We start from the raw sequence: 10779 nt of genomic DNA on the forward strand, positions 1-10779 counted from the left end.
AGCAACCAAAATTACTCTTCGGGGGTAGAAATCTACCTTTTGTGTAACGTAAATCCTTACATAGTCAGTTTTGCATTTAATGAAATCAAAGCTGACAGCGTGTGATTGCCATTCTCCTTTCAAGAAATCTGCCTGAATGCCTCTGAGGGGTCAAATGCTTTCCAATTAACCCCTGAGCACCAGGGGTTGGGCCCTTCAGCACGAAATAACATTTGCAAAAATACAGTATAAAGCAGGGAGAAATCAGAACTGCAGCGGAACGTTTAGGTTTTATTTGGAAAGAGGAGGGTAAACTAGAATCTGATTGCATGTCATATACCTTTAATGTGACTGTAAGCTAAAACTCTAATTCTGACACCTGGTGTCGTGTAGTTGGTGGCATAATGGTAAGTTTCTTTACTCTTCCAGGCTTTTACTATAGGCTATATAAAAATATATAAAGTGCAATTCTACCTTAAACATCAGACTTACTTTAGAGTCCAAAATCAGAAGTGTTTGCATGTGTGAGTAATTGTACCTGGTATTTAGGCAAAAGCATATGAGTTACTGACATGAGTAATAATATGTGAACTTTTAAAAAAAAATCAGGTATTTCTTTTAATACTTGTTTCTATAAGTTAATTTTTTGATCTAGTAGCAGCTTGTTTTTTTAGTAAGAATGTTAAAAATGCACTGATTAAGTTTTGAGACCCGATTTCTGCCTTAAAGGATGTCTCACCTCAAATTTCCGTTCCTCTCCTTTTAAAAACTGTATCACATAGTAGTTTTGCGTAGAATCATAGAACCACAGAATGGTTTGGTTTGGAAGGGACCTGTAAAGATCATCTAGTCCAATCCCCCTGCCATGGGCGGGGACATCTTTCGCTAGATCAGGTTGCTCAAAGCCCTGTCCAACATAACCTTGAACATTTCCAGGGATGGGACAGCCACAGCTTCTCTGGGCAACCTGTTCCAGGGTCTCACCACCCTCACCATTAGAAATTTCTTCCTTATATCTAATCTAAATCTCCCTCTTTCTGTTTAAGCCCTCTTTATATATTGAAAGGCTGCAATGAAGTCTTCCCTGGAGCCTTCTCCAGGCTGAGCAACCCCAACTCTCTCAGCCTTTCTTCACAGGGAAGGTGTTCCAGCACTCTGACCATTTTTGTGGCCCATTTTACATCCCCCAGTCTGTACTGATACTGGGGATTGCCTGGACCCGAGTGCAGGACCTTGCACTTGGTCTTGGCGAATCTCACAGAATCACAGAATCACTAAGGTTGGAAAAGACCTGTAAGATCATCAAGTCCAACCATCAACCAACACCACCATGCCCACTCATGAGGTTCACATGGGCCTGCTCCTCAGGCCTGTCAAGGTCCCTCTGAATGGCATCCCTTCCCTCTAGCAAATGAACTGCTCAGCTTGGTGTCATCTGCAAACTTGCTGAGGGTGCACTCAATCCCACTGTCTGTGTTGTTAATGAAGATACTAAATAATACTGGTGCCAGCACAGACCCTTGAGGGACCCCACTCGTTACTGGTTTCCACTTGGACATTGAGCTATTGACTATAACTCTTTGGACGTGGCCATCCAGCCAATTCCTTATCCATTGAACAGTCCATACATCAAGCCCATAGCTCTCAAATTTAGAGATAAGAATGCTGTGGAGGATCGTATCAAAGGCCTTACAGAAGTCCAGGTATATGACATCTGTAGCTCTTCCCTTGTCCACTCGTGCAGTCACTCCATCACAGAAGGTCACTAGATGAGTCAGGCATGATTTGCCCTTGGTGAACCCATGTTGGCTGTTTCTAATCACCTGCCTGTCTTCCATATGTTTTGACGTATCTTCCAGGAGCATCTGTTAGGTGATCTTACTGGGCATGGAGGTGGACTGCACCTGTTTATAGAAATCTACGTAAAAAACATTTGGGTACTTGCACTGTTAACTTGTGTTGTGGAAAAATAAGGATATAAAGTGAAGGATGTTTCTTATACATACTAGGTGCTTTCTAATTTGGGGATATGCTTTCTAATTTGGGGATAGTGTTGCATCTTGATGAATGTGTGTGAAGTATGCTTACTAAGTACGTGTATACAGCTGTAGAGCTATGAAACGGGACCTGAAAATCACAATACACTTAAATGAATGTAGGTCATAATGCAAAACCTTTGTGTGCTTTTGAGTGCCCGGGGGGATGGCGGAGCTGCGCCTGGAGGAGGGGAAGAGCTGTTGCAGGGTAGTGGGGAAGGGGCAGAGACCGCGGGTGCAGACGGGGCTCAGGGGGTGCATGTGAACATCGCATCGGGAGAAAGCGCTGCTGTGGAGTGGCACTGAGCAGCAGCCTCCTGGGGCCAGCAAGGCCTGAAGCATGTGGCCAAGGTGCCGGGCAGCCAGCCCAGGCCAGCCGAAGGGAGGCAGGTCTGGGGAAGTTGCTGCCAACCCCGGGGGAGAAGACAACCCCCCAGTCCCGTCCCCTAACGCTGCCCCTCGAGAAAGGCAGAGGGGGATGACTGTCAAATGAGCATGGGATCTTCCAGGTCAGATGAGATGAGCAGCCAACTTTATTGTGCTGGGGGATGGGGGCCAGCACTTGGAGCTGGTGCGTGACCGGTCAGCAGCCAGGGGTGGTGGGGCAGGGGACAGAGCCTGGCAGGGTCCTGCCATGCCTGGCCCTGCTCCAGGGAAACGTCTCATGGGCAGAGGAACATCTCAGAGGCATTTGGAGCAGCAGGTTCCAGCTGATCTGTTGGTCTCACCTGCTCCTCCTGGCCAGGGAAAGAGACGAGTGGGCTGGCGTGCTCTGGAGGGGATGCCTGGGGGTCTCTGCAGGCACAGGGGTTTCGTCTCTGCAGACACGGGCGTTTCGCCTCTGCAGACACGGGCATTTCATCTCTGCTCCATGTCTTTCTGTCGCAGCCCTCAATCCCTTGGAGGAAGACGTCGAGCCCTTGGTCTCTTCGCTGGGAGCTCAGACTGTGCTGACTGTGCAGAAGGCCTGTTTGTCATCTTTGTAAACTGGGTGGATGTCATGCAAACCATAGAGTAACAACCATGAGCACTGCCTACAAAACCCTTCAGGTAAAAGTAAATATTGTTGGACCTGGCCTTAAGAAGGGGAAAAGTACTGAGCTTCTGGTGTAAGGGCAAACTCCCTGTGGCAGGAAGCCAGGATGTGTGTTTAGAGGACACTGAACTAGTCATGAGGCATGCTGTTGTGCAACATCTGTTAATATATATATTAGTGTGACATAGCGCACTTCTGAGAAACTGTATTTTCTATGAGGCTTGAAACATAACCTCTTAAAAGTCCTTCCACCTTGTTTTAGCCAACTGTATAGCAGTACTGACCAATGCAAAAGGTTTAAGCAGTTTATACTTTACAATCTAGCTTTTTTAAGGTAAGTGTCCTTGTGGCTTGGATTAGCTGATACTTCAGAAGCACTCCTGAAAAATTTGCATTGGAAGTATCTGTTGGGACCTTGTATGTTTCTGAAGTTGCATAGCTGTTAATTCGCAGTACAACAGGGAAGACTTGCAAACATTGCTTTGTTGTTAAAGAATGATTGCTTCTACCTCCTCTTCTTCCTTTTCTTCCTCTCTTGCTCACAAGAAAAAAAAAAAGGGGGGGGGGGGGGGGGAAGACCAGACCAGCCTGCCTTGTGCTCTTTGGCCTCCTTGCCTGTTTGCAAGGCTTTTCCTGTACAGCTGTTAACTCTTGCAAGTAAGGAAATGCAGAGACACTCAGAAGTTCATGCTTTGAACCACTCATTCTTCTAGCAAATCTTACTACAAATGAGTTAATAACTAACGTGGCTTTTCTGTAAGTTTTAGTAACGTCCTGAAGCCTCATGTTCCTAGCCTAAGAGAAGGTGACACTTGTGGCTGGGGAAGACTGAGCCAGCTGAGGCTGTTACCTCTTGTCCTTAGAGGCTGTTACCTCTTGTCCTTAGAGGCTGTGCCCCCAGTCCTGCCCACATCAGTGGCCTGACATCCCTGTGCAGTCATTGCGGGTCACTGAGCAATTCTCCGCAGGGTTGCTGCTCATAACTGGTGGCAGGCTGTTGTCCTTGTAACTAGATAAAGCGAGTGCTAGCTGGATGACCTGCCTGTGCTGGTTGTCGGTTTGGGTGGGATACCCTTATTCTGCTAGCTCGCTGTTTTGTTTTAACAGGAGAAGCTTTCAAAAGATATTGAGTACCTCATCAGTAAGGAGAGCCAGGTGAAAGCTCACATCACACAGCTGGATCTGCTGCTGAAAGAAACAGAGGTAAGAGTGTCTTCCATGTTGTCTGGGGATAGCCCTTGCAGGGACACAGCAGAGACTCAAACTGTTTTCACTGAAGTGTTTCAAATCCTTTGGCTTTTTTCAGTTAGCCAGTAAAACAATTTCTGAACAGTTTGTGTTAGTCCTGAATCACAAATGGTAAGACCTAATCCTGACAGTGTTGGAAATATGGGCAACATACAGAGGGAAGTTAAGTTTTGGGTGCTGCTGTAAATTTAATTGAAATAAAGCTTGTTTGATACCTTAATCAAAGAGAGGTGGGTTAGACTTACAGCTCTTGTGTATTAACGGTGCTTCACAATTTACACTGGCTGTTTGCCTTGAGGATGTTGCAATAAAGTCAGAATTAAGAGTAAAATCTCCCTGCAGAAGAGTCAGAGCTGGGAGCTCACGTACAAGCTGAAAAACACAATGGCAGAAATTGCAGGAGCTCCTGGCCCTGCCTGTATCTTGATAAAGATTGTCTCTGTGCTTTGTAGTTCCTTTTATCCAGGGCACTAGTTAGAGGTGACCCTACAGTTCTGAGGGCATATGTGAGAAGCTGGGCTGGACCCCCATCTCAGTGTGGTTGGGGAAGGTGGAGGAGCACCTAGCTCTTGGGCATGAAGACTTCAGAAACTGACCTGTTTTTACAGTGCTTTTCCATGAGCTGTTTAGACACATGCTATGCGTAACTCAAGACATAATCAGAGGAATACTTTCCTGCTCTTCGTTCTCTGTGTTGATAACAGTAAACGCTTACTAGCTTGGGTGCAGTGCTGATCACATTTTCAGTGCTGATGGGCATAACAAAGCTCATTAGTCTTGTCTGTCAAATGGATGACTAGATTGCTGTGATACCTTGAACAACTTTAGGTATGTTTCTGTACACAGCCACAGTGCTGTGGAATCTGTCTAAAATGTCTTTTGTTCCCTCCTAGTGCAACAGTGAACGAGCTAAAGAAGAAGCATCTCAGAGCTTTGAGAAATTATCTCATGTCCTAGAAGAGAAGAAGTCCGCAGCTCTTAGGGCAATTGAAACTTCTAAGAATTTAAGGCTGGAAAAATTGCAAACGCAAGCAGAGGAATATCAAGGGCTCCTGGAAAATAATGGCCTTGTAGGATATGCTCAAGAGGTGCTTAAAGAAGCTGATCCATCTTGTTTTGTTCAAACAGCAAAACAGCTTCATGTCAGGTATCTTAATTATCTTCTGTTTGAAGTACAGGTACTGTTCCAGGATGTCTGGTCAGTCATATTCTTTTGACACCTGCTAGCAAAGTACTGAATGCAGTACCTTGTATTGCAAAGGCTCAGAGATGGTCCCAGTACCGTTCAGTAGAAATTGCTACATTACAGTGTGCGTTAAGAAACAGCAGTCAGGAGGGGCTCTGTCCTGTGACAACACGTGGCCTTGTTCAGTAGGACTGCACTGGAAGGGTAGCCCATTCAGCTCACTGACACATTCCTTTGCTCAGAGATTGTATCGGGTATTTGCAAGTTCATCTAACAGGTCTCTTCTGGCTTTAAAGTCTTTGATCTTAATAGCTGTTCTCCATTAGCGCTTCACATCTGTTTTGTTCTTTGAACATAATGCCCCAAATTGTTAAAATGCTCTACCAGCTGAACGATTACCTCTTCATTATCTTTACACTGATACCTTTACACTGATGTACAAAAGACCTTAAATTTTGCATTTGAATTCTGTCTAGAGAGACAGAAATTTCTGGGAGACATCAGTAAGTACATGAAAACAGAACTTTTTTTTAAAGCAAAACCTAGCATTTTTACTTTAAGGAATGCACACATGTGAATTCCCTTTTCTCTGTTCTGCCATCCCTTTGCTTCTGTGCTTTCAGAATCCAAAAAGCTACTGAATCTCTGAAGAGCTTCAGGCCAGCAGCTGAAACTACTTTTGAAGACTTTGTGGTGGACATAGCTAAGCCAGAAGAGATCCTTGGTGACTTGTCCTTCCATTCCAATGGTAAATTGCGAGAGCATCAGGTCTTTCTCAAGTTACGACTTGAAGGGCTTCTCTGGAAAGAGGCAAAACTTATGCAGGGCTGCAGCTGCAGAACTCAGTCTTGTGACTTGCATTGTCCCTTCTGTCTCTGTGATCCACAAGGCATTACCTGGCAGCAATGCTAGCTTTAGCTTTGAAAAAGAAGCTAAGATGCCATTGCATTCAGTACCAGTTTACATTGGCTTCCAAAACATTGTAGTTAAGTAATACTAGGTCTTCCTAGAAGCTTTTTGTTAACATGACAGAAAAGAATAGGCTTTTATATGCTTTTTTAGCTGCCAGCAAAAATAAATAACACAACTTTCGAAGTAAAAACAGAAAGTAAGGGATTTATGTAAGTGCATGAATGGAACCATCCTCATCTGTACTCTTTAACTGATTGAGTCAGATTTCTGCCCCCACCCCCACCCCCCCCAAGTGCTATAGCCACTCAACAAAGGGCTTGTATGGTTAATTCTAAAACAACATATATCTAAATTTGAGGGTTTTTTTCTCCTGAATCTCTGGCATTCCAGGTCTAGAAATACCAGAAATCAATGAAGAGCAGAGCAGAATGTACAACAAAGCTCTGATCAGCTGGGAATGCCCTGGGAAGACAGACTCAGCTGATATCTATGTTCTTGAGTATCATAAGCTTAATAGAGAAGAGGAGAGTGCGACGTGGCAGGAGATCAAAGTTTGCAGCAAGAGCAAAGTAATATCTGATCTTGATGATGACAGCTCCTATGCCTTTAGAGTTCGAGGATATAAAGGGTCCATCTGTAGCCCTTGGAGCCGAGAAGTTATTTTGCGTACGCCTCCAGCTCCAGGTATTGGGTTTTCTTATGTCCACAAGGTGTTGAATCTGTGTCTGTCGGTGTTAAGAGCTGTAGGTGGTTTCCAGTAGTTCCCAGACTTCTACTCTGCTGTTATCGGTTGCATAAATGTTTAGAAGCACTGTTAACAAACAGGTTAAGTAGGTGGCATGCTGAGACCGTTTTAGCTTGCATGACGTTCCCGGTAGCCTTTAAAAGTGAGAAATTCTGATGCCAGCATGACTTAAAATGTAGTTTATAAGCACAGAAGGCCAAATACTTAACTAAGAGGAAATTTTTTTGGATACTGTTTTTCAGTTTTCAGTTTTCTTTTTGATGACAAATGTGGGTACAACAGTGAACATCTCCTGCTGAACCCAGGAAGAACCTCTGTGGAAAGCAGGGCTGGATTTCCTCTACTGCTGGGATCTGAGCGCATGCAGATCGGATGCTACACAACCCTGGATTACATCATTGGCGACACTGGGATTGCCAAAGGGAAGCACGTCTGGGCTTTTCGTGTGGAAGCCTATTCATACCTGGTGAAAGTGGGAGTTGTTTCTAGCAACAAGATACAGAAATTGTTCCATAATACCCATGATGTGACCAGCCCAAGGTAAATTGCAGACTCTTGCTTAATACATGTTTTATGTAAGGAGATGGCTTTTTAAAAAATAAGTTAAGAGTGAGTCTGGTCGCAATTAGTACACAAGGTGAACCTAACTAGTGGAAAGTAGCTTGAAGGATATGCTGTAAGCAGGTTGTCCTGTTCATCCCCTGCTATTAGCAGAAAGGTGTTGTAATTATCCAGAGTCCTATTTTCATTCTTTTTGGGAAAGAAATGAGGTTCCTATAGATGTCAAGATGTGCCAGTTAAAGCAACAAGGTAAAAAAAAAGCATCACTTGCAAGATTGAAGCAATGTTTAATTGTCAATAGTAAGACTCTGCCTTAATTTCCTTAGCATACTAGGTTTGGCAGCCATTCAGAGGTACAATGTTCACTGTGTATATCTGTGTATCTTTGCTGTAGCTTGCGTCACGGTGGATTCCAAGTCACTGGCTTATCCCAGGCTATACACTTGCATATGGTACTGGAGTGCTACTGATCACAAGCCAAAGTACAGTGGACAAACCAATAAAAAGATTTCAGCTCTGAAGTATGGTTGTAGTAAGCCTGGATGTGTCTAGGAACTGCAGGCTGGGAAGCTATCTCCTGAGGACTCTTAACTCTTTCAGGAATGTAAAAAATGCATCAGCTTCCTCCTGTGTAACATACTGAAAGTGTAAGAATGCCTGTGTCTTGAGCTGCTTAAAGCCAGATGGAGGCTTTTTGCAAAGTGAGAAATTAGATCCTGATTTCCTGATTTCTTTTTCCTCATCCACACAAATACCTGGAAAACTTTGGCTGACACAAATCCAATCTCCCCCCAGACATCCCAAAAATGCAAACCTAGCTAGGGATTGTCGGCACAGAAGAATGTGTGCTTCTCCAGTGTGTCTTCATCTGGTGACAGAAGTAGGGGGCAAAAGCATGTAGACTGAACAAATCTGGCCACAAACTTTCCCCAGTAACCAGCTGGGAAACAGGGGTTCATGGAAACCTCCAGGCAGAGCACTTTAAAAAAAAACAAACCACCAAACCAAAAACTTAAACCGCTACTTTTTGTGTTGTGAATTTTAAAGACAATGTAATACAGCAGTGGTGTGGAAAACTCATAGGACAACAGTAATGTTAAATGTATTTACTCGTGTCATTTAACATTATGTAAATGAAGTTAAACATACCTTGTCTGTAATCATGAGTCATAGTCGCTAAATTACTTTTCAAGTTAACTAATTTGCTATACCTGTAGGTTCATTAATGATTACCTAGCATGAGTACATTTAGATACATCCGCTCCTTAGTAAAGCCTTCTGTGGTCTTGTCCTCGTTAGTGTTTAGCTGTTATTTATTGTCTGAAGTGGCCCAAGTGAGTGTTCTCCACCTACTAAATGCATCTTCCCTCCTGGCTTAGGTATATTTTTACCCCACAAGGTTTTGCAGGTGATCATGTGGTGTTTCTTGTCTTACAAAAATGTTTTCTCCAGTTCACATCACTGATCCCCCTTCAGAATTTGACAAAAGCAAATGGTTGTTTTTCTGTTCTAGATACGAGCAAGACAGTGGTCATGACAGTGGGAGTGAAGATGCCTTCTTTGAGTCATCACAGCCTTTCACACTGGTCACTTTAGGCATGAAGAAGTTCTTTATCCCCACAACACCTGCTGCCCCCAAGGATCCAGCGAGCAGAATCCTTCCCCTGCCATCGTGCTTGGGCATCTGCCTCGACTGTGACAAAGGCAAGGTGGGGTTCTACGACGCAGGCCGTATGAAATGCCTTTATGAGTGCGAGGTGGACTGCTCTGGCATAATGTACCCAGCGTTTGCCTTAATGGGTGGCGCAGCAGTTCATCTTGAGGAAGCTGTCACAGCAAAGTACGGGGAGTACCACGACGACATCTAGTGCAGTGATCTCTTCCCATTGCTGTTCTGAGGTGGAAGACGAGAGAGAGCAGAAGAATTCTACCTTAGTTTTCACTCCTGATTAATTACATTCTATCCACATGTTGCTTACAAGCCTCTGGGTCATGCTTTTTTTAAACAAACGGTTCAGACACGTCCCACACTAGTGGGAAATGTTCTTCCAGGAACTCTCCTGCCTTTCTTGTGATCTGTGCAATGCTTTTCTCCACAGACTTTCTTCCCAGGGGGAAGCAGGGAAGAAGTTTGACTAGCAACCAAAATTACTCTTCGGGGGTAGAAATCTACCTTTTGTGTAACGTAAATCCTTACATAGTCAGTTTTGCATTTAATGAAATCAAAGCTGACAGCGTGTGATTGCCATTCTCCTTTCAAGAAATCTGCCTGAATGCCTCTGAGGGGTCAAATGCTTTCCAATTAACCCCTGAGCACCAGGGGTTGGGCCCTTCAGCACGAAATAACATTTGCAAAAATACAGTATAAAGCAGGGAGAAATCAGAACTGCAGCGGAACGTTTAGGTTTTATTTGGAAAGAGGAGGGTAAACTAGAATCTGATTGCATGTCATATACCTTTAATGTGACTGTAAGCTAAAACTCTAATTCTGACACCTGGTGTCGTGTAGTTGGTGGCATAATGGTAAGTTTCTTTACTCTTCCAGGCTTTTACTATAGGCTATATAAAAATATATAAAGTGCAATTCTACCTTAAACATCAGACTTACTTTAGAGTCCAAAATCAGAAGTGTTTGCATGTGTGAGTAATTGTACCTGGTATTTAGGCAAAAGCATATGAGTTACTGACATGAGTAATAATATGTGAACTTTTAAAAAAAAATCAGGTATTTCTTTTAATACTTGTTTCTATAAGTTAATTTTTTGATCTAGTAGCAGCTTGTTTTTTTAGTAAGAATGTTAAAAATGCACTGATTAAGTTTTGAGACCCGATTTCTGCCTTAAAGGATGTCTCACCTCAAATTTCCGTTCCTCTCCTTTTAAAAACTGTATCACATAGTAGTTTTGCGTAGAATCATAGAACCACAGAATGGTTTGGTTTGGAAGGGACCTGTAAAGATCATCTAGTCCAATCCCCCTGCCATGGGCGGGGACATCTTTCGCTAGATCAGGTTGCTCAAAGCCCTGTCCAACATAACCTTGAACATTTCCAGGGATGGGACAGCCACAGCTTCTCT

At 43.7% G+C, this 10779-nt stretch overlaps 1 protein-coding gene across 1 annotated transcript; it reads left to right on the plus strand.

Moving 5' to 3' along the window:
* Positions 1-2181: 2181 nt before the first annotated feature.
* LOC132320919 (E3 ubiquitin-protein ligase TRIM36-like) lies at positions 2182-9571 on the plus strand. The gene is made up of 7 exons (XM_059834560.1): positions 2182-2223; positions 4165-4254; positions 5193-5446; positions 6109-6233; positions 6788-7081; positions 7385-7682; positions 9217-9571. Exons 1-7 carry the CDS (start codon positions 2182-2184, stop codon positions 9569-9571), a joined length of 1458 nt encoding a protein of 485 aa, XP_059690543.1.
* Positions 9572-10779: the final 1208 nt, after the last annotated feature.

Source organism: Gavia stellata, unplaced genomic scaffold (genome assembly GCF_030936135.1).
Source record: "Gavia stellata isolate bGavSte3 unplaced genomic scaffold, bGavSte3.hap2 HAP2_SCAFFOLD_79, whole genome shotgun sequence".
NCBI lineage: Eukaryota > Metazoa > Chordata > Aves > Gaviiformes > Gaviidae > Gavia > Gavia stellata.

Excerpts from the sequence above, each read along its gene's own strand:
- LOC132320919 (XM_059834560.1), top strand. The coding sequence starts at position 2,182 with ATGGCGGAGCTGCGCCTGGAGGAGGGGAAGAGCTGTTGCAGG. Across the intron at positions 6,234-6,787 it reads CTTGTCCTTCCATTCCAATG|GTCTAGAAATACCAGAAATC; the intron begins GTAAATTGCGAG and ends CTGGCATTCCAG. Across the intron at positions 7,082-7,384 it reads GCGTACGCCTCCAGCTCCAG|TTTTCAGTTTTCTTTTTGAT; the intron begins GTATTGGGTTTT and ends ACTGTTTTTCAG.